At 41.0% G+C, this 24,015-nt stretch overlaps 2 protein-coding genes across 2 annotated transcripts in view; one reads left to right on the forward strand and one right to left on the reverse strand.

Annotated features, from left to right (window-relative positions):
- Positions 1-24,015, forward strand: part of LOC146484509 (uncharacterized) — a 278,821-nt gene that overhangs the window by 73,405 nt on the left and 181,401 nt on the right. The gene's annotated exons all lie outside the window — the stretch shown is intronic.
- The window catches only part of LOC146484518 (uncharacterized), a 115,980-nt gene that overhangs the window by 5,033 nt on the left and 86,932 nt on the right, over positions 1-24,015 (reverse strand). The window contains exons 86-111 of the mRNA XM_085104485.1: positions 23,525-23,750; positions 22,603-23,166; positions 21,183-21,404; positions 20,436-20,698; positions 19,576-19,807; positions 19,043-19,461; positions 18,255-18,390; positions 16,282-16,494; positions 15,164-15,727; positions 14,054-14,668; positions 13,338-13,663; positions 12,276-12,507; positions 11,613-11,828; positions 10,686-10,898; positions 9,596-9,811; positions 8,217-8,435; positions 7,533-7,748; positions 6,795-7,010; positions 6,468-6,683; positions 5,702-5,926; positions 5,017-5,223; positions 4,094-4,327; positions 3,288-3,500; positions 2,011-2,226; positions 1,539-1,760; positions 574-792 (exon numbers count right to left, since the gene is read on the reverse strand). Coding sequence (XP_084960611.1) covers positions 574-792; positions 1,539-1,760; positions 2,011-2,226; positions 3,288-3,500; positions 4,094-4,327; positions 5,017-5,223; positions 5,702-5,926; positions 6,468-6,683; positions 6,795-7,010; positions 7,533-7,748; positions 8,217-8,435; positions 9,596-9,811; positions 10,686-10,898; positions 11,613-11,828; positions 12,276-12,507; positions 13,338-13,663; positions 14,054-14,668; positions 15,164-15,727; positions 16,282-16,494; positions 18,255-18,390; positions 19,043-19,461; positions 19,576-19,807; positions 20,436-20,698; positions 21,183-21,404; positions 22,603-23,166; positions 23,525-23,750 — 7,060 coding nt within the window. The remainder of the gene's footprint in view (positions 1-573; positions 793-1,538; positions 1,761-2,010; positions 2,227-3,287; positions 3,501-4,093; positions 4,328-5,016; positions 5,224-5,701; positions 5,927-6,467; positions 6,684-6,794; positions 7,011-7,532; positions 7,749-8,216; positions 8,436-9,595; positions 9,812-10,685; positions 10,899-11,612; positions 11,829-12,275; positions 12,508-13,337; positions 13,664-14,053; positions 14,669-15,163; positions 15,728-16,281; positions 16,495-18,254; positions 18,391-19,042; positions 19,462-19,575; positions 19,808-20,435; positions 20,699-21,182; positions 21,405-22,602; positions 23,167-23,524; positions 23,751-24,015) is intronic.

A 24,015-nucleotide genomic window follows, 5' to 3' on the forward strand; every position in this document is an offset into this window, starting at 1 on the left:
TTTATCTTTGAGGAAATGCATTAAGGACGGTGCCTACTAATAGCGAAGTATTTTTGTGCGGTTTATGACTATGCGGGAAAAGCAGATCTTAGCAAGGGCTATTGGAATCCAAAAAGAAAATTGGGGGTAACCATGCTTTTTTCAGAGATAACTAAGCAATAATATCTCTAAAAAGCGCCAAAATATAAAGCAACGTATGGGATTTTTTCCTAACTTGAAGCTTAATTATCTCTGAAAAGTGCATGGTTACCCCCAATTTTCTTTTGAGATACCAAAAGCACTTGCTAAGTTCTGCTTTCTCCGTATAGTTTTAAACCGCGCAAAAATGTCCCTGTATTAGTAGGCACCACCCATAGGAAACCCAAGTATATCGAGATGCGCAGAACGTATGCGTAGTAACAATAGTAGGCATCGTCCTTACAAGAATTTGTAAAACACTATCTATGGGTAAACAGACATGTGGGAAGAAAATTCTAGGTAACAGATAATCAAGGCATACGAACTGAAGGCTTTTTAATTTTGCTATGATCTTCACATTAGAAAACTAAAAGCAAGATCTTTACGCTGTCTTACCGCACAGCCCATCCTTTCTCTTCGCTGTGTCTTTCTTACTCTCACACGCTATAACCTTCATTAGACACTCATTAATGTATGTTTTTCCATCAGTGCCACACACTGGCTTCACCGAGGCTGGACAGTCTTCCTTCTTAGGACACACACATGTGGGTGTTCCATCAGGAGAATTATGACAGATGGCATACTTTGGACACGTGATCAGGCTGCATCCACCAGCTGAAACAAAGAAAAGAGGTTAACAATGCTAATGGGTTCTACCTTGTTAACGAGGAAAGAAAAACGTCACCTTTTACAGAACGATACCTCTTAATTGGAATTCTCCATAGATAAGTTCAAACAAGATTGGAGAGATCCGCTATTAGATAATGTGACATATTTACTAACACTGGTATATATTTGACAAGTAGAGATTGATTTATCGATTGTTAGATTGACTTTGACAAACCGGATGATTGATTGATTGATTGATTGTTATTTGGGCGGCGGGAGACATAAATGCTGAGTCTTAAACTATTATGGTAAAAGAGTAGTTTTCCAACGACTGTCGTAAGGCCGTACTACATTTTTACTGAAAAATAACATAGGAAGAAATGAGACCTCGAACCAAAAACAGATGTTGAAGAAAAGCTCGGAAAGCGTCTTATATACAAATGGTTAACATATTCTTTTGAACTTCCCCAACTTACGACTAATTCAGTCTAATTGCAATTTCAATTCTGTCCCTGTCTACAAAGCGTAGAAAGTTAATCAGTGTGGGTGACAGAGATTTTTGTAATTTTGTTGTTGTTAAATTTAAAATAAAGTGTTGTTTGTTTACTCCTGAGAGGTAGTCTGGAAAACTTCTTTATTCCGTTGTCTAAAACTTGACTCACGTTTTTCGTTAACCAATTAACAAGCTCAACAAACGCAAAAATAAGTCACAGTAATGCAGACTCTAACCTTTACAAAAATGATTAGCTTACCGCATTTGCCTTTGTTATGAATCACAAGTCCCCCACTTCCTGATGCAGCGAGGCAAGACTTGACCTTGAGGAAGCATTCATTTGGATATTCAGTTCGGTCTGAGCCGCAGACCACTGAAGGATTATAACCGCACTCGCTTAGTTCAGGGCATTGACAAGTTGCTCTGCCTTTTACCACTTTACAAACTTGGTTTGGTCGGCATTTCATTCCGGTACAAGTATCTGGCAAGACAATTTACGGTGTCAAAATAACAAAAAGCAACGCCTTACTTTTGTATTTACGTAAATTATCTCGCTTACTCGTCTTTTAAAGTCTAGTTTCCATCAAGTTAACGCAAAAGATCGTAGGATCGCTAAAACCAATGTTCACTCGTTTGATCGCAAATGAAGGTGGTGAGGTGTATTTCTACCTGATCGGGATGAAAGAGTCAATACGGAATAATAGGGGAGGGGTGGGAGTAAATGGTCTTACCACAGCTTCCTTCCTTCATGAGCACTAGTCCATTGAGCGATCTGCAGGCAGCTGCCTTCAATTTGCATTCATTATCATAAGTTATTCCATCGCTACCGCAGACTTTTTCCCCTGACGATGGGCACTCTTCCTCTCGGGGGCAGCGACAGTCATGCAGACCGTTCTCTTTCAGGAAACATTGGCTGCTTCCTGGACATTTAACTAAATCGCAGATACCTGGAGATAACAAAGAAATGCATCGTGTAAAAGATGACAAATGGGGCGTTTATAGCTACGTGGAATTGCAGCCAATCAACAGTTAGTCGTGAGAACAGTAGCACAGGGAGCCCAGATAGGAGCGCGGTATGACTTTGTTCGCAAATGATCTTACGTACTCTGATAAGGAACAGGTGCCTTTTGTTATCGAGTATCGCTGAAGTTTGTTAACATTTGTTTAACCATTTACCACATTCCTAAACTGTGGAGTGTGCGTCAGTTTATTCGTGATTCAGAGACGAAAAAAGAAGAAAAGAGAAGAGACCTTTGTTTAAACAGGGTAACCCAATTTCATTGTGGCAAAGGTACTGCTATCAATAGGGATCCCATAAAGTCCATGATTACTGAATTGAAAGGGAGAAATCGCACTCTGGCTAGTACAGTCGGCCATCTCGACTTGACCTTCACCCAGTCTCGGTATCATGTGCCAGCGCCTATTTATACAGACAACATACGGTAGTGCTTTTTTATTCAAGGAAACGTGGTGATGGGAGAGACTGATACGCCCACACAAATTTGGTGACAGGATTTAAACAGTAAAGGACACCAAAGAAACGAAGATGACATGATCTTTAAAACCGACAGTCCATCTGCAATATTTACTAAAAAGTTCACCGTCTCAGTGTTGGCGATATTAGTGAGTTTAAGAAGCTATTACGGCGACAACAACGAGAACGTCACAAAACAATAGGATTTCATGGGGAAAGTCCCTGCACGTCCGCTATAAATTTTGGTCAATGATTTCTTCACCGTGCTCGGCCAAACAACAACGTGAAATGACCAAATTCAAGGTTTTGTGGAGCACGTGAGCACATTTCATTCTCTCTCTCAACTTGAATGCCGTTCACACCTGTTCTTATACTGGATTGTTCGGCCATATTGTACAAGTTGAATGGATTGGAATAATCGCGAAGTAGTGCATACGACACGAACTTATATTTTCAAGCGACGTTTTCGTTGGCGTTGCCGTCGTGGTTTCTTAAAATTCATATTATTTATTTGGGAAATGTCAGGATACTCACCACAATATCCCTTCCTTACGCGAGTAACGTTCTTCCCTGCTTTACAAGCCCTGGCTCTCATGACGCACTCGTTTAAGTAACTCTGACCGTCCGAACCACAAATCAAATCCACTTTCCACGGACAGTCATCCTCAGACGGACACACACACACTGCTGTATTGTCCTGCACTTCACAAGTGGCATAGTTGGCGCAACTGGTGGTGTTACAAGGGGCTGCAAAACAGTTCAATGATAACAATGATCTCAAGTAACGATTTAACCTGTTCATCCCTCTTAACAATTTACCCGCAACCCGCAAACGTTTACCCGCGACCGGCGAGTATTAATATATCTCTTCTTTCTCTTCCTCGCCAGGCAAGTCCCTTTCGACAGTTGTTAAGTTTATGCTGGTGGTCAGCAGGGCGTACCACATATGAAACTATAATGCTGGACAAATCGTTGGCAAGCTTAAAATTTGTCACAGTAACAAGAGATTCTACTTCTCATCGATGAAAATGAACCTAATGTTGTTTTGGACGAGTTTATTTCCCGTGTTTCCCCATGTCATTGTTTTTACAGAGAGAATTGATATACAGAAATTTGGCTAACCTGAAAAGTTACAGAAAATTTTATAATAATTATTTAAAAATCCAGCCGCCTTAGGAAGTTTATGAGCATTATTTTCACGGGTTCAAACTTTATAGGATATTTATTTATTTCCGTCTGTTTCTATTGGCTGGCGTCAACTGTGATCATTATAATTAGCTGCCATGTAAAATGTAAAAACTGATACAGAAATCACTCAGAAATGACGTAACGAAACTTACCGCAGTTTTCGGTAGTGACTGGATTGATTCGCTTGGCCATCTTACAGGACTCGGCTTCCATAAAGCAAACGTTGTCGTACATTTTATGAGTGCTACCATCACTTCCGCAAACTGGGTTCGGCACAGTTGAGCAATCGTTCACATCTGGACAGCGGCATTCGACTGAACCCGACTTGAATGCACAGAAGGCATTGTTGGTGCAAGTCTTCAGTGAACACGGAACAACCACAAGTCCTGACAAAAGACAGCTTTTTTAATTTTTATGGAATATGCTTTAGTTAGACGTTTCCAAAGGGAATGGTTACATGCTGCACGCTTCAAAAAAAGTAGAAGACTAGTCTCCCTTTTTTTCCAGCAACATGCAAAGCCTATTTCATTCCGCAAGTGACGAAGAGGGTTGTTATAAGCGCAGTTTCGTTCGCAACTTGTCTGGCAACGGCGTTGTGCCGAAAGTTGCAGAAATATTGTCTCGTGTACCAGCACTTTTGCGTGTGGATCTATGAAAACGTAAAACTAGAGAAAGCTGAACTACTACAGAAACAAAGAACAAGAAAGCTGAACGTCCATTCATGAGAGAGGTTTGTTTAAATCTTTCCGATATAAAGTCGAACTTTGAGTCAAATAATGGAAATTAAGTCCGTGGTTGAAAACTCTAATGGGCGACCATTTCAACGAAAGCCACTGATATTAAGAGCAGAACGTTCTTATGCTACTTTTCATCATGCAGTACGAGGTCAATAGAATCCTCTTGTGTTACCAAAAAGAAAAGCATCCTTAAGAACTCACAGGTAGTAACAATTGTTCACTGAACAAACAGACTGACCTGTAAAATTCTTATATAATAGAAACCAGTCTACTTTCAGGAAACATCACTATGAGTGCACCGTTCTGTTAGCAATCAAATGACCATGACCCAAACTTACCACAACTACCAGGCTTAATAAAAAGACCTTTCTTCTTCTCGCAGGACTCCTTCCTAGCTTTGCATTCATTTTCGTAGGTTTTACCATCGCTGCCACACACCGACTCTCCCAGGCTGGGGCACTGCTTAGGGCATGCGCACACAGCTTTACCCTGAGCATCAACTGTACATTCCTGGTCACTGGGACAAGTGGGCTTGGAGCACGGGGCTACAGAAAGAGACTTGGTTAAGAAATTGAAATGCATCTAATCTGATAATAATTATCGGGTCCTGTGTTTTGAAGCGTTTTGGATCCGAGTCTGCATGTGTAAAAATAAGGAGCCAATTACAAGTGTTATGGGGACGGTGGCGTTCGTGGCGTTCGATTGACCATAATCCACATTAGGAGAAAACGGAATAGCCTCTAGAATTCTTGTTTCAGTAAATAAATTTGGGAAGAGGAATCTGCGAACTTTTGGCTCGACAAGATATTCAAATCCTAAATTCAAACTCCAAAAGTCTCCTTTGAGAGATGCTTAGTAATCGATGTATGTATGGTGTTTGTAAGTTCTGCCTCTGGAGACTAAGAATGAAGGTAGACGCTCTAATCGCTCATAGGAAATTGTCGATGAGATTGTCTTTTTGCACTCCTTATTAAGTTTAACCTAACACACTGATAGCCATAACAAAGACGTCTCTATACTTACTGCACGCTCCTTTACGCTTGACTTCGATTCTCTTCTTCAATTGACAAGCCGTCGCTTCCAGACGACATTGGTTAGGATACGTCTTCCCGTCGTCCCCGCAGATAGCTCTGACGGTACTAGGACACTGGTCAGCTGAAGGGCACTGACATGTCGCCGTACCAGAGCCATCTTGTGCCACAGTACACGTGCCATAATAATCCTGGCAATCTGAGAACGAGCATGGACCTGAGAACAAGCACATAAAACATTAATGGAAAGAGCCCGGCAAACTGTTCAGGAGGTATCACCATTTGCTCTTTGACAAAGGAAACAGGATAACAGAAGTCAAGGCATGGTCTCCATCGAGGTTCCGATTTCATATTCTGAGCAATTAACAAGTTCCTTGCACTCACAGCCATTTTTAGTTTCTAGTGCTCAGCACAGTGTAGCATCTATCTTTGGACATGACTTTTTTCGGCCCGCTATGTTAACGGCTGAAGGACCGTAAAACTGTCAAATTTCCACTTTTTCATAATTCACTCCTTGATGGGTCCTTGTCCATCCAGAATTTCTCGGCTTGATCGCAAGTTGGGAACATGTAAAACAATTTATCGTTCACTGAACGCAGCAACACAGTTTGATAATAAATAAATCCATAATCATCACGAAAATTCAAGGTCGACAGCAAGCAATTCAGTTAAGCTTAGTTACATCATTTCCAAAGACCAAAGATGGTCGCTTTGCACGTGGCACTGGAAAAGGATGTAGCCTTTTCTTATTTTCCTACCGCATTCTCCTTTGTGCTTCAGTGAAACATCTTCTCCATTGGCGCAGCTTTGAGCCTTCAGCTTACATTCATTCTCATATGTTGCACCATTGGTGCCACATACGGGATCTGTTACATCCGGGCATTCCTCAGTGCGTGGGCACTCGCAGGCAGTGGAGCCATCAGGTTTGTTTTTGCAAACTGAATGATGAACACAACGAGCAGCTTGGCAAGGATCTGAAATTTATCACGAACAACGAACTGTTAATAGCGAGGATGAAAAGCTTTAAAAAGACATGACGAGTAAAGGAAAAGAGAGGTAAAATAAAAGAAATACCCCGGCCTTACCACACACTCCCTTTTTGTCCACTACAAGAGGCTGTTCTGTCTTGCATGCCTCCACTCTCAGTCTGCAGGGGTTAACGTAAGTTTGCTTGTCGCTTCCACACACTGGATCGTAATCTCTGGGACAGTCATCTTCTGTCGGACACTGACAGCTGGGTAGCTTGAGAATACTGGCCACACACTTCTTGCCGCCAGAACAGCGAGTGTCTTTACAAATTACTGAAAAAAAAAGTCAGTTATGTCACCAAAGAACGGATATTAAATGCCTAACCAATCGCTCAACAGTAGATACAGTGAAAATAACTGCAAAAATTATCAAAACTAACAATATATATTTAGCATTGGCCACTATGAGGGCTGTGAGGGAATGTAATCATCCGGTGTCAAACAGGTATGAGTTCCAGTTGCAGATTTAATATTTTTGAAATTATTGCTATGATATAACAGCTTTTTCCAATGATGATGCAATACAGCTTCCAAGAATGGCCAAAATAAACACGTTAACACCCCGCCGAAATTAGGCTGATTTAGCCACAGAACAGGAACGTCATTTGAGGACGCGAGAGCTCGCGGAATAGTCTGGACACGAGTCTATTTCGACTATATATGGGCATTCTTGATGCACGCGCTGTTGTCAACTGACGTTCCCGTTCTGTAGCTAATTCAGCCTATCAATAATGATAAGACCGTTTTCGATGAAAACAAAAAAGGTCAAAATTGTATTAAGTATAATGTCTGTACCACAAGGTCCCGGATGTTCCACTCCAACAGTTGTGTTTATAGCACATGACTCCGCTTTCAGAATGCACTCATTTAAGTAGGTGATCCCATCGGTTCCGCATACAAGGTCCTTCTCCTTGGGGCAGTCCTTCATTTCAATGCACTTGCAGGATGATGTGCCGTCTTTTTGAGCAATGCAAACTTCGTTGTCACGGCAACTATCCAGGTTACAGACACCTACGTAAAATAAATAGTAAATTAGTATTCTGAATGCTTTACCAATACAAAACGAGATTTGTTGCAATTAATTTGTTTCATTTTTTCCACATTCAAGAGAAACCACCATGTTCAGAATAGGAGTATGCGTATGCTCAAATGGGATCATGCGTACTTATACTCTATCCACTCTTACTCCACGTCTGGAGACATCGCGGAATATAGAACTTAGTCAACGTTTGCTAAATTGCAAACAACAAAGTGGTTTTGCATTTAAAGGAAAAAAAATCATCATCATCATCATCATCATCATCATCATCATCATCCAGGAAAATAGCGAACATAGCGGCGCTCAGAGTTTTGCGACTACACTTCATGTACGAAGCGATTTCTCGCAATCTCACAATAACTGTTAATCAGAAAACAGGTCTCAGCCGATCAGACTGCGTTAAAGATAGATTGGAAATTTTTTAATCAAAGTCAACTCACCGCAGGGGCCGACGTGACGCTCTTGAATTTCCTTATCATTGGCACAAGCAAACACATCTAAGAGACATTTGTTGATGTATGTCTGTCCGTCTGAGCCACACACACCATCGCCATCTTTTGGACACTCGTCTTCGGTCCGGCATTTGCACGTGACCAAGCCATCAAAGTCTCCTGTGCAGGCGGCATTGTTTTTACAGTCCTTCGCAAGGTCACATGGCCCTGTAAGAATAAATGTATACATTAATGAATACAGTAACGATGTTTACGTTTGTTTAAGGTTGCCGGTTCCCAGGCTGCCAGATGTCTTTTAACGGTGAACTACTGATATCATCGATAACATCAGGTAGATTGTACATGCAGTTGCTGTTAAGGACGGTGCCTACTAATAACGAAGTATTTTCGCCCGGTTTATCACTATGCGGGAAAAGCAGATCTTGGTAACGGCTATTGAAAAAACCAAAAAGAAAATTGGGGGTAATCACGCATTTTTTAGAGATAACTAAGCAACACTTATTCTAAAAAGCAGCAAAATACAAAGCAATGTATGGCGCTTTTTTCCCAATTGAAGGTTTAACAGTTATCTCTGAAAAATGCATGGTTGCCCCCAAGTTTCTTTTTGGATACCAAAATCACTTGCTAAGTTCTGCTTTCTCCGCATAGTTTTAAAGCGCGCAAAAATATCCCTGTAATAGTAGGCACCACCCATAGGAAACCCGAGTATCTCGAGATGCGCAGAACGTATGCGCAGTAGCAAAAGTAGGCACCGTCCTTAATTGGCTAAAATACTGACCCCAGACTCACGAAGTCCTCGTAAGTTGAAGGGGAAGTATCACGCAAATTTGCTATCATTTCAAAACCCAAAAATGTTTTTCTGTCAGCAGAAACAACGAAATAATTGTCAAGTTTGTTATAAACTATCACCCTAGTACAATAAAATTGTCGATTAGTGCCTCTGGCCAGAGACAGAGAAGGCCGGTATGGATTGAAATTTGAAAAATGTTGGGCTAATGTTTTTCAAGTTCTCGCATTTTTGTTTCAAAAATGCGCTAGAGCAGATCACGAGTTGTTCCTTTCAAGAATTGAGTTGATGTCTTTCCTCTCGTCATTCTAGAATTATTTGTCAGCTGATTGAAGGTCTTATTTCAACATTTTTAACAAAAGATATCAAAAACCCCATGATACTTCCCCTTTACGTATTGTTTCTTAACAAAAGCCTATTGTTGGAATAACAACACACTATTCTTCAGAAACAATACTTAGAATACATCTAAAAAGTAAGAAGTATTTGCGAGTTGAAACGATTAAACGGTTGAAGATATTAGAGGCATCTGTACTTTGACTGTATCACGATAGCTAAACATTGTTAGGACAACACTCACCGCAATATCCATCCATAACGGCGTAGACAGGCATGTCTTTTTCACAAGCCTTTGCTTTCATCGCACAGTCGTTCAAGTAAGTCTTCCCATCGCTGCCGCAAACGGTATTAACAGTAGCAGGACAGTCTCTTTCATCCGGGCATCTGCATTCAGGGTTACCTAGGGAGTCTACCACGCATGTCTTTGGTTCTTTACACTTCACGCCAGCACAGGGCTCTGAAATCACATGGTCATGAAAAAGTCATGATGTGATCATGAGAATGTAGTCTTACCACGACTTGCCGGTATGTAAAAACAATACTACAGAACATATTTTTCTGGTAAAGGTTGTTGCAGGTTATTCTGCTACGCTCGCAAGAAAAAATGCGCCTTCAATCAACCAAAACTTGTGCTTGGAATGCATGTTGGCGTGAGTGAATCCAACTGTAAAAACTATTGGCAGACATGTTGGTTAACTGTTAGCCACAAATAGCATTAGTGCTCAATCTCGCGAATCTCTCGTGTGAAATATGAATCAGACAGATGGCACCAGTCTCCAAGCAGCTCAGTGGTTGGAGCATCCGACCGGTGGACGGAGGGTCCTGGGTTTGATTGCCGTCTGTGACTCGGATTTTCTCTTCGTTCTTCTTTGCCCACACTCGTGATATATCGAGCAACACTTCTTTCGTATTGGTCAACAAAGTTCTGGTTTTGTCGAACTAGCATTTTAAATTTTAGTGCTGTTTACTCGAAACGCCAGAAAGAAGAATTTAGGGATGTGGTCAGAATTATGCTCGAACAGGACCTATCAAACCACAAAATAGATGGTGGTCTCTTCCTGCACTTCCCTACTCAACCTGAAAATGTGGTATCTTTATTGTATAGCCACCCTTCTATCCATCAGTCTCATAATGGCTCCTTTTAAGCACCAATTTACAAAATGTCCACTTTTTCAATTAAATTGTTCTTTGTAATATTATTGCGTAGTTTTACGCCGTTTTTTTTTTGGCCGTTTGCTGACGGCTGATATCTGCACCTACTGTAAGTCCAACTGGAACCACATGGTGCTCAAACGGAGAAAAAATGGAACTAAAATAGATCTGAAACTTACCACACTTTCCAGTTTTCTGCTCATCAATGCTACCATTCACCAAGCAATTTGCAACATCCAAATAACATTTGTTTATGTAAGTCTTATTGTCGTGTCCACACACTGGAGCTGCTGTCCGAGGACACTCCCTGACATCCTTACACAAACACTGTGCCTTGCCCTCCTTCACTTCACAATGCGCATGCTCTTTACACATCACCCCAGCACATAACCCTACACAAACAAACAAAAATGTAAAGTTGAAGGCTTAGGACTACATTAAACTGCTTAACATGCAGATGTCTAGATTACTCCTCATCAAACCCTGGTGAGAGAGGTCGGGTCTGGATGAAGTGGGCGGAGATGACTATCGGTATACATGTCATGTGACCACTTACCCACTGTCTTTTAATCGATAAAGACAAAGGCAAGACATGCAGAGCGAGTATAAACAGTCCTGAGTAAGACTAAGTAAGACTCATTATGACTAAACCAAGGTACGTATTTTGATTGGTTGACCCAAGCCGTGAAGCACGTCAAGAAACTTTTATTCTCAAGAACAAACCTGAATTTTTTATCATATGATTTGAACTTATAAGAGACTGTGGAGGAAATCCTTAAGTATAACCATCTAAAATAAATCAATTCAAGCGGTGCTAGTCTCTGTAGCATGGCCGAGTTTTTTCGCTCGACAACAAGGGGGCGAAACCACGATTTCTACGACCCTTCGCCCATCATACGAATGATAGCACCCGCTGTGCACGCTACGCGGTGGTGCTGTTTGTTTGTTAGCTGTAACAATGAAATTTGGCTTTTTTTAGAAATTTCATCCACCCTTTCACGAATGAAATGATTCTTATGAACCAAGAACAGCCCATAGCAATTCGTGTTTATCAAAATGCATTTCATAACCATGACGCATAAGAACAAGGAATCTGGTGGACTTACCACAAGGCGCCAAATTAGTTACTGTGATGTCCTCTCCTTTAGCACAGGCTTCTACTCGTAAAGCACAGTCATTGTGATATGTTTTGCCATCACTACCGCATACTTCATCTTTTCTGGGCGAACAATCACTGATCTTTGGGCACACACATTCAGAATCGGTGTAACCAATTGACTTACATCGAGCATAGTACGCACAGTCTCTCTTGTCACAAGGGTCTGTAAATAAAGAACTGCACCCTTAAAAGCGTGTTTGGAGACATTTTGTTGGAGCTGTTACGTGGGTGAAAGAGGTCAGCGGGAAGAGAATCAAAATTGAGAACAGGAATTGAAATGGAAGCAGCAGCCGTCCAAACTGCTTTTACGCTACAATACATTTTGAATCATTCAACGTGTGAGAGCTAAATACAAGCACAATGTTACAAAACTATGGAGGGAAGGAGAGAAGTTTGTATATGTGTTTTAACTCATATCATTATCATATCATTATCATGTGTGGGTAAACTGTTCTTTCCGGTTCGGCGGGATAATTTCGAGAAGGCACGAGTAGGCATTTTCCGACAGCAGCATCTGTATACTGAGCAAAATGTTTGGAGCCAAACTAGATCGTTATTATGATTAAAAATGGACGATACATGCTGCAGGTTCTGACCCAGCTCAGCTTACCTTTACAAGTGTCCTTAACCAGTCGGGCGCTCTTGGAAACAAGTTTATCCACCGAGTCTACTGTGTGGACGTGATTTCTTGAATTGGCGATGCTAAGGTGCCGAGAAGAGGGCGTGTTCACACCAACAGCGAGAACAAATACCTGTATGTTCCTGTTCTTCAGAGGGGCGACGGCTGTCTGTAGATCCTCAGTGATCTCACCGAAAACAATCACAATAAGAGACTTGGGAACCTGAAATAAATGTCATGCTGTTTCTGTTACATGGCAAAATTTAAAAATAACGAATAGAAAAACGACTGGTTCAGCCTTGGGCCATAAAGGAGACAATTAAGCAAGCAAAACTGCGAAGGACGACTCTTAAAGAAAGACGAAAAACCCAAAATGGCTTGGATCCTCGCGTTTTGGTCACAGATAAAGCAATTTTTACTTTCAGGCAACATTTGAAAGCTGGGAGAATATAAGGAATTTTAATGGTCAAAACCTGTGGGGCCCCAAACCTTCTTAAGTGTACCATTTAATATTTCGGGTCAGATTGCCAGTTTTATCACGGTTTTTGACTAAAGACTCCTTGTTTATCTGAAACGACGAGCTGCCATAGTCCTGGTGAACGCAAGAGAAAAATGCTGGGTTCAGGGCTAGACAACTGTGGCCATGGCTTCCCTCCAGGGAAGGAAGGTAATTAGAGATATTTAGAATGACGTCCGCGGCAAACGGCAAAAATGACCACCGTGACCTTTTTTGTCCTTCATATGCCGCTCGCTGTTTTAAGTTTCTCAGTAAAATTGAGTAGTTTTGCATTAACATCAGAAGCCAAAATAATTTTGCACTTTTCTCCTCTGTTTACTCGTTTTATCTCCTTTATGTTTAGTCGTAAACGCGAATCTAGACCTCTCAAATAACGCTCAAATTCCTTCAAAACATGGGCTGGGTATGATCCAAAGAGGAGAGTTGAAGAGCGTGAACAGTGAAATGTACATTGTGGGAAATAAATGATACGATTAATAAGTAGTGGGTTGTTTTAGTGCACAGTTCCGATTGCCATCCAAGAACGTAAAACTTACCCCACTCCTTCCCCCGTTCTTAAATATCTCGAAGGCCTTTCGAAGCATATCACTAAGCCTGCTGGTCGGAAGTGAAGGAAGAACTTTCTCAGCTCGTAGTTCATCCACCTTGGCTTTGAGTGGTCCTGGCTGACTATATTCTGTGAGTTCAATATCCTTCCTCGCGGTCTCCGAGACAGTGATGAGGCCAACATGTGTCTGGGATTGGGAAATTGTGAAGCCATCTATCATAGTGAGGACAAAACTCTTCTGCTGGTCGAAGGCCGAGGGTTTTATTTCGTAGGAAGAATCCAGAGCGAAAACCACATCCATTGGGAATGGACACGCTAAAATGAAAGCAAAATAATTATTAAGTAGGGTTTAAAAGAATCGCGTCAGTTTCACAACATTTGTTCTGTTTAATGAAACTATTCTTATAGCAGAGTCAAAATACAAAAGGGAAAACAGTTCTGACTTTTCAAAAAATAATTGTAAAGAATTCATAAATCGGCCCAATTCTAAGGATCATTAACAGAAAGAAGTACTCCCCTATGATTTTACTCATTGTCATAGCCAATGACGTTTTAGCTTGTGAGGCTATGGATGAATTCATGAAAAGCATCTGCTATTCAGCAGAAGTTCATGTCATGCTGTTGCTTAAAAAAATGCTTCTCTCTACAGTAATGAATTTGTCACATTAGGAAGGATAACAGTTCAAAAATGATAAAGACACAAACCTGCTGGGATAGAACAAAGAGGTTCCACCAGAATAGCACCCCTGGTTGGTTTACATCGACCACACCAGCCTCCACACTTGGCAGATATCACAGCGTCGTCATGTGACCTACTGTAATCCTGAACCTCGAAACCATTCGGGAATCCCTGGAAGGACCAGCTCACATCTTCCCGAACTCGCAGCCTCGTGCCTCGCAAATCAACCTTGAATGATCCCTTCCTACATTTACCCGGGTTCACAGAATAGCAGTCTCCAGCCGAGCCATAAGCAACGTCGCTTCCTTCTTCCGTCTGTGCAAAGGTGAAATCATCGCTGACAAGTTTCATGGTGAGAGCATTAAGACGTACTTTAGTAAAATTTGTGGCACCTCGCTCAGCGTACAGCTCTGTTCGTGCAGGCCCACTACAGCTAAACCTATCCTGAAGCCGCTCATGGTAAATGATAGCATAGTTATTCTTGGCACCAGACTCCAGTGTGATGAATTCCTGGGGCATTCCAGACGCCATGCTGTGACAGTAAACTCTGATTGGGTCTTTACATCTGTCGCTCACGTGAACAAGGTAGTGACCGTCAGATGAATATCCAGATTTTTTAACTTCAACGCAGTTGTGGAACTCTGTTGAAATTTAAACAAGTCAGCGGCATAAGGGTCTGAGGGAACGGACAATTTTGTCAGTCTTCAAGAGAACATGCACTTCTCCTTGGGAAACTTAACTAACGTGTGGCGAAGCGCTTACACACACAACGATTAACTCCTCCACTAAATGTTTGATTACTTTATTAAAGCTTACATCTTGAACGAAAGGTTTTAAAAACGAAGTGACACGCATTCTTAACTTTTAACTGCAGTTTGCCTATTCCACGTCAATCGTGCCTTGACTGACTCTGTTTTGGATTAGGCAAAACAAACTTAGGAAGTCCAGCCAAATCATCTTCCCATAAAAACAAGAAGATTCAGTAGATATAGCTACGGTAAAGTAAACCGAAATCTAGAAATAAAAGGTTAATTGGGCCAACAGCTTAAGTTGATCATTTGTATTCTTGAAATATTATACTAAAACTGCAAGGAGGGATAACATGTTGATCACTTTTTGTCAGAAAGACAACCAACCTTCACTTGCTGTAAAAGGTAGTTTTTCCCCTTCTTTTTCCTCTTCTCCAGGTTTCGGTAACACCACAAGATTTCCCCCTGATGCAATGGCCTTGAGTTTGTCCTTGTCCGTTTTATCCGGGTCATCCGTGATAACAACAGGAATGACCTTGACTGGCCTCTCTCTTAACTTGCTAATCTCGTTTTTGATTTCTGGCGAGTTCTCATCAAAGACACCTTCGGTCATCACAATGAGAATGTCCTCCGCGAATGGTCTCTCTCCGCGCTGTGTTATAAACACTTCCTCTCGAACCTTTTTCAGAGCACCACTCAATGTCCCTGGGCGAGACGCAGATTGAGGAATATTTTCAGCAAAAGTTTTGAAGTTATCTTTGCTATACTTGTCCCTGAAAAAGACCCTAGCATTGGCAGGTCCGTTGTAGTCCACGAGAGCAAGAAGCGTTTTGCTCGGGGATACCTCGTACTCATCCACGATTTTCTTTAGCATTGCTACCATTCTGCCAAAGTTGGTCGAAGCTTTAGGACCGGAGGCACCGATGACAAAGGCCAGATCAACAGCTTTCTCTGCGAATAAGAAGATGCAATATCATGGAAGGTGTTAGTCGTCGCGGTTTGCAATGATGTCTAAGTTAATCGTTGCTCTCATGATGTGGAACGCAATAATAGAAATTTACGCCGATCCACATGTAAGTGACTCAATGGTAAGAGTTTGGTGTCAAGAAGGTGCCATTAACCAAGAAAAAAAAAAACCGTTTATAAATGAACGGAACTAACACGCGTAAATCAAATGTTAAGGCTTGATCATTATTTGAACTTACTTTAAGAATCGTCCTTCGCTTATAAAACTTATGAGAACGATGAAGATCGTCACGAATTAAAAATAACTCATCATATATAGGGTATGTTAGCTTAATTTTCGTTAGAGTGCCGGCTTAACTTATTACTGAATGTTGTGTTGCTAGACTAATGACATACATGGTGAATCAAAGAGTTTACTCTGCAGTTTACGGCCTCGTAGGTTAGTCAACACTTATGACAAATGTAGCAAAATGAACAATACATTTGACGCTCAATGAGTTTTTCTGTTAATTTAGAGACATTTCCATTTTTAAACTTACGACAAATTCCTGTCGAATTCACGGCGGTCATTTTCTTATCCATACAAGCCTCTGCCTTGAGAGAGCATTCATTTGGATAAGTCACCATGTCACTTCCACAAACTGGTTTAAAAGGCTCCGAGGTACAGTCGTCCACACACTGACATACAGCTGTGTCATTGGGTAAGGCAGAACACTTGGCGTGGTAGTCGCAACTCACATTCTTGCAGGGATCTGTAGACAGAACACAAGAAAATTAAACGTTTCTTTTCCTTTAAATATCGTCCAATGAGGTTCCTCCTTTTGAGCCGGGTGGGTGCATTCGACCATTTCTGATAAAATGACTCAGAACCACTGCTTTAAATTTCTTAGGCAAACAAAATTTCGTTCAATTAATTATTGACTACAAGCAACAAATAGAAGTGTTGGTGTGTCTTGAGGAAAGGTTCTTTGGTATTCAACAATTAAACACCATTAAAACACCATATGTGAGATTTGACTAAACTATTAAGCGTAATGGTGTAAGGAGAGGTTGGGAATTTATTTCTTTAATTGCGTCAATGAATTCCTAGTCTCATATTCACAACATACATTTAAGATTGCCGTCAAAACAGTACGGTCGCTCTGTTGCTGATTGTAAGAGAAGTATTTAAGTCACTGCAGAGGAATTAAGAAAGTTCATAAACGTCAATTAATGTCACTTACAGCCGATCGTCCTTTGAAGCACATATCCTTATAAAAAGGAAGGAAACAAAAACAGAAAGGCGAGAAAGGAAGCAGAGAAGACAAACGGACTTACTACAGTGTCCATTGTACTTCGAGGTGATTCGGTTACGCAGACGACAAGCGTTACTTTGAAGAAAGCACTCGCTGAAGTAAGATTCCCCATCACTGCCACACACTGGTCTATAAATCTCCACACAAGAATTTCGGCATGCGCAGTAAGGAGTTCCGTCCTTTGTAAGTCGACAAGTGCCGTAGAATGAACACGTGACTCCAAAACAAGGAGTCGGATCTTGAAAAAGGTTAAAAATAGATGATAGAGAAAACAGAAATGCAAGTAGAATGAACCGACAACAAATATAGAAGGACTACAATAGAAAAGAGAGGTAGAGAAAGAAATTCAGCACATATATGGTCAACTTACTACAGGGCTCTTTAGATGAGACAGTAGTGTTCTGTTTCATGAAACAAGCCTCTCGCTTAAGATAACACTCATTCCAGTATGTCCTTAAATTAGACCCACAAACAGGAGAGAAAGACGCTGGACATAGATCAGAGCACTGGCACCTGGCAGACCCATCTCTTTGAGAGATGCACACAGCGTAGTACGCACACTCAGTAAAGTTACAAGGATCTAAAGTAACGAACCGAGAACAAAGACATGAAGGAAATTATTCAAAACAAGAGATGTTATTTAAAGATCATTAAATGGAGAGTGCAACAGCTTCTTCATTGATAATGATCATCGCTCTCCGCACCAGAAGGCACTTAAGGCCAAAACTAATATTAAGGTACAATAAAGCATTTTACCAAGAATGACCAGCAACAGAAAAGTTCTCAGTAGGACCAGTTCCCTACTCCACAAACTTTTGTTGGAGGCTTGGGTGCTCACATTTTTTTTTTTTTTTTTTGGGGGGGGGGGGGGGTGTAAAATTGAAAATGGATTGTTTAAAATGTATTTTAATAAATTAAAATTTGTTAAACGTTTATCACGTTAGTGTTCGTCGATCTTTTCCCGTAAAAAAGAACAGGGATTCTTTCCTTTGAAACGATTCTTTATATTTTACTGGAAAAGATCCACAAAAGGCCTGGCGCACTTCAGTTCATTGGCTTGTTGCCGTGATAATGTTTGCCTATCGTTCTGGAGGACGAGCATAGATTAATATTAGTTAATATTAGACCATGTTAGCAGTGTATGTTTTAACCTTTCTTTCTAAATGCATTTATAACGACTTTTCTAATCGGATTTTTTTCACAACATTTTATCTTACCGATAAAAACTTGAGCCATGATCTTGCTAACAAGCTTTTCCGGTTTGTCCACTTCTGGAACAGGGTCAACGATAACATTGGGAGCTATCATTACGAGATCAGGGTCTACTTCTTGTCCAACAACAACTGGTATCACCTTGAATTGAATACAGCTTTGTTACTTAACTGACTTATCTTTCTGGATCATTATTTTTCAAAACATTAAAGATCGATTTTTTTGTTCTTCTGATTATTTTCCTTTATTTATTTCCTACTTTATACGGAGACAAAAAAATGTTCATAATTTCCATAATTTCAAAATCTCCCGATCCGACAGGATTGTTAAAATTGACACGATAATTAACAATTACTCACCGAACTGGAGGTGGATAGTGGTGAATATTTCGGTATTTCTACCACTTTTCCCCTGACACTGAATATACGAAATCGGTCGATAGTGCTTTTCATGCGCTTTAATTGGATTTTCAATCTCTGGCTGGTATTTGCTATACAACTCCTGTCCTAGATTCCGTGGGCGGGTGTTTACGAAAATGGTTAAAAACCTAGCGGATTATTGAAGCTGGCTATCCAGCGGTTTGGTATACACTAAAACAAGTATTCACCTGAGTGTAAGTGAATAATAGTCTATATTTACCTCGCCCCTTCGCAGTTTTGGTAAATATCCCCCACAGTCCATCTTCGCTTCATTGAATAACTGCTGATTATTATGCTGTTTTACGATGAGCTCTGTCGATCTGCGCAGCAGATGCAAATGAATGCTGTGATGTCAATGAGGAAATCAACCTTACCTTCACCCCTGAATTCTCCAAGTCTTTTGCATGGCGTCTGACAAAATTCTCATCTCCCACAGTGTCCCTATCCACAATCACCACCAAGAACTTCCGTACCCCAGGTCTCTCGCCCTCATAGCCTGGCTCAAAGAGCTCGGCAGCCTTCTCCAATGCCTTTTCCAGGTTTGGCTGACCTCCAAGTCTCACAATGATATCTAACAATCCCTTCAGTTGGTCAGGGCTATTAAAACTCTCTCCAAACGTTATTTGCACATCCGGTTCGCTTCCAAACACCATAAATGCATAATGCACATAGTACATGCCATATTTGTCGATTATGTACTTTATGGCATCCATCATGTAGTCGTATAACTCGTTTGCTTTGGTGCTTGTTGCAGAAATGGCGAAAGCTATGTCAATAGGATATGTCACCAGTACTGAAATGAAAGAAGCCAAGGAAAATTAACGGCATTCGGCCAAACTAGCACTTCCATAAATGAAAAGGTTGGCATAAAGATACTAAATTCATAAAACCCACTGCAAATAGATACCTTTCAAGTCGCAGATCTGGTCAGAAATGTTTGTGGTGACGGACATGATGTCATGGAAGGAGGTCACGTGATAAGCATAGTCTTCGTTGGAGGCGATTGTCTTCACACTGGGTTCATCCATATCGCTCCCGACCCCCACTACAAAGAGTGTGGCATCAAGAGTCTTTAAAGTCCCGGACAAGCTTTTGAACGAAGCAATGTCACTTTCTTCTTCTGCAATAACAACCACGGCCTACACCAAGAGATATAAGAATGCTTATTATTAAACACTGGATCGCTGGATAATGAAATTCCAGAGTTTTGATTAGTTTTGTGGCCATGGGAATTCAGTCATTATACCATGCCCGAGAAATAGTTTGTAACTCTGTGGGATGTTAAAGAACCCACTCACTGTTCGCAAAGAGTAGGGGACGTAGTTCCCGGTGTTGTGGTCTGGTCGTTGTGCGTATATTATCATGGTTGGGTGGGAAAATGCTCGGAGATATTGGCTGCATTAAGCTACTCTACAATCCGAGGGTAAATAAAGATTGATGATGATGATGATGAAGGATTCTCTGTTTGCTTACACATGAATAAGGCATAAGAATGTAAATTTTAGAAACATATCTGCTTTGGGAGGTCATATTTCGCGGGACCTTATTGGAGTCACGTGGTACCCACTACAAATGGGTATGGTTCTGACAAGACCAACCTTCCATTTTATCTCTTTTTAACTTTCGGAGCTTAGATATTATCACTTTTCTTTCTTCACCAGCACCCAATGACCTTTCGACACTGCTGATCACGACTTGCGTCAACCAACTTTCTGGCTTAACTGACTTAAAATCAACACAGGCTACTGAATGAGATAACTAGCCTACCTTTCCCACGTCTGGCCTCAAGAATTGTTCAACACTTGGCAATTGACCGCTTGAGCTTTCGATGAAGGATTCAAGTGTTTCGAGGCTTTCTAGATCATCCAAAGGCAGCGTGCTATTATTTAATAAACCCACTGCCAATACTCCCACACGGGTATTGTTTGTACCCATGACGAATCTATCGATTATGGATTTGATGAAGTTCATCTTCTCTGATATGTGTCCTCCAGCAACGACAAACAGCAGGTCAACAGAGTTGTTACAAACTAAAACAGTCAAAATTTTGTTAAGTGAGGGAAATGTACCATACACAAGCGTTTTTACCGTAAACTGCCGCTTATAAGCGCCCCCCCCCCCCGGTTGTAGGCCCATCCACCTGTAGACCAAAAAATTCATCCGATTAAGCCCCCCCCCCCCGATAAAAGCCCCCCTCTACTTTCGTTCGTGTTGTTACTTTTAATTTTGTTCCAAATATTGACGTTTTAAAGCTTAATTAAAAAGCAGTAAATAAAAAACGTATATCGATTGACACTGCTATAGCTCGTTTCGAAACTTTTTTTATTCCAATTTTAACCCCCTCCCCCCGCCCCCCGCGGATATAATCCCCTCCGTTTATAAGCCCATCTAAAACCTCTTACGAAGTTCTGATTTACTGGGTTTGCAGCTGTTTTACAAGCGTAATTAACATATGAGTGAGCATTCAAATCAAAATGACTGCTTAACAACGTTGATTTAATTTCAACATCATACCTTCACAAACACCACTCTTTACAGGAGCGAGATTCGTCTTTGTTCTGCACGATTCGGCCATCATGCTGCAGTTATTAGGGTAGGTATTACTGTCGCTTGCACATACAGGACTGTAGGTTGGAGGACAGTCTTCCCGGCATACACATCCTGCCGTGCCATTGGGGTACCTGACACACTTTCCATTAAAATCACATTCCTTGATCAAGCATGGGTCAGATAAAGCTATGACAAAAACATATGACGATAAAGTACAAACGCCAATCACATGCAGTTAGGAAACTGGTTACATTTTAGCAAGGTACTTTAAAGAGAGTATTCTGAAGGCTAGAGGCCGTTTACAAGGTCAAGAGTTAAAATCCCGTGGATCAAAGACTCAAGATGTCAAGGTCCCAAAGGTGATAACGAAAAGATGCTGACCCTGGCTAAATGGAGCCCTGTAGTAGCGCCGTGGACACTGAGAGCCCTCAACTTCCTGTCTTGGAGCATTGGAGCCCTAAATATCCTTGGGACCCTGAGATGTCTCATCCACGTGACATACTAAGTGCATACTACTTGTATTAATACTACGTTTGTAAGTTGTGCTGACTGTTAAAATCACCTTCATAGGGGAGGTTAGTAGCCTATTAGACCACTGTTGCATGAAGCAACCAAAAGTGCAACTACTCGCACCCTGGATGGGATACTAGGCTCGTCACATTACGGTAGCTTAGAACCCATTCAGCACCTGGGTGTAATAACAACTATGGATCTCGTATTAAGAAGAAAGAAAAACGCAAATTGGGATCCCACATTAGCCGAATCCTTATATTCATTCCAGCAGATTGAAAAGGCCAACATGAGTTTAAATAACTCGGTTGTTATACCATCTGCTTTTGGACCGAAATAAAGACTTCAGAACTAAAGATGACATTGGAAACATATTATATGAAGTATAAACTAAGAAAGGTCGTTTTAAAGTGCACCTAACCCCCAAATTGTTTTTCGCTGAAATAAATCTTTGCACCTCTTCGAAACGCATGCCTTTTTGCGCCTTTTTTCAACCAAATCTTGACTTTTTATAGGCCGTAAAAGTAAAATCTAGCCATCATCTGTCCCATGACCGAGCTGGTAAGGGGCATGGGTCTATTCGTTACATGACGTCACAAACTGCTTTGCATGCATTTTCACAAAGACTTAATACTATGCAAATGAGTTTGTGACGTCAAGTAAGGAATAGACCCATGCCCCTACCAGCTCGGCCATGGGACAGATGATGGCTAGATTTCGTAACTTTTACAGCCTATAAAAAGTCAAGATTTGGTTAAAAAAGACGCCAAATAGCGCAATATGTTTCGAACAGGTGCAAAGATTTATTTAAGAGAAAAAAATAATTGGGGGGTTAGGTGCACTTTAAATCAACAATATCACTTTTGATGTTTACCTAACGCCATCATGGCCCAAATTCGTTTTCCAACACCTTTTGGGTCAGCATCCTTGTCAGTTTTCACGATTTTATCTTTGTCCTTGTCCGGGCTGAAAGTTGTAAGCTCGTCCGGATCGGCTTCATTTCCAATAACCACAGTAACAAACTTCACCTTGCCGTCCTCGTATTCACTCGCCAAATTGTCAATTTCACCTGCCGTATTTACTGTCTTACGGTCAATCATGACCACGATTATCTTCCGAGAGTCTGGTCGCGCACCTCCGCTGGGTTTGAAAAACAGTTGCTTTGTAGTTTCCAGGGCATGAACCACGTCCGGTGATCCGGTAGGCTGTTGCGCTCCCTTTATAAGCGCTATTAGAGTATCTTCGCTGGTTTTTTGTAAAGGAAATATTATGTCGGCATTTTGCCCAAAGACTACCATTGCGTAAAGATGCTTTTTGACGCCATGTTCTTCGACGGTGTACTCGATGGTGGACTTTATGAGTTTAAAGTTGTTATCAGCGGTAATAGCTGTTGCGCTCACTACAAAAGCGATGTCTAACCTAGGGAACTTCGCTGTTTCTGAAATTAAAAAAATTATCATGAGTGACTATCGAATCAGACAACAGATTGAGGTCTTCCAAAAACTTCCAGTGGACAATTGCTAAAATAAAAAATAAACAAATTAAAAGTTTCTGCTGAATAAAACGTTTCATATGCAGCTAAATTCACAAACGAGATAAATCGCTACAGTAAAAGTTATGTTAAAATTACAATCTTTGTGAACTGCATATTGAAATTGCAAATTTAATAACTTACTATCCTTTTTCTCATCACATTCTCTATGTATATTGAGAGATAGCTGATACCAAACGAACGTATGTAAGTAATTAGTGCTAGTTATGTTAGTAATAAGTTTTGATCTCTATCATGTAGTTACCAGCAAGCAACTTGTCCTGTATCTTGTCTGCAATCTTTATCGGATGATCTGTGTCATTTGCCTTTACGACTTCCTCATCAGGGAACTCCTTTTCTAGTTCAGAAACCGGTTTGTCGCCAATGGCAACAGGAATGACAACTATAAATTTCTTTATCAAGTCCTTAGCTGCGTTCTCAATGGCTGGCTTGTCGCGACCAGTTGTGGCATCCGTGATTACAACAAGAACCTGAATAACAATAGATAACTGCCAATGAGCTTATAAAAATAAACGGAAGCCCATAAACATCGAGCTTTTATCCCATCACAAAGCTCTAAAACACAAGAAAAGAAGGAGAAAATTCTCACTTCCTTTGTACTTCCTTCCTTCCTTCCTCCCTCCCTCCCTCCCTCCACTTCCTTCCTTCCTTCCTTCCTTCCTTCCTTCCTTCCTTCCTTCCTTCCTTCCTTCCTTCCTTCCTTCCTTCACTCACTCATACATACAAATTCATTCA

This window comes from Pavona decussata, unplaced genomic scaffold (assembly GCF_977016875.1).
Source record: "Pavona decussata unplaced genomic scaffold, jaPavDecu1.1 SCAFFOLD_32, whole genome shotgun sequence".
Taxonomy (NCBI): domain Eukaryota; kingdom Metazoa; phylum Cnidaria; class Anthozoa; order Scleractinia; family Agariciidae; genus Pavona; species Pavona decussata.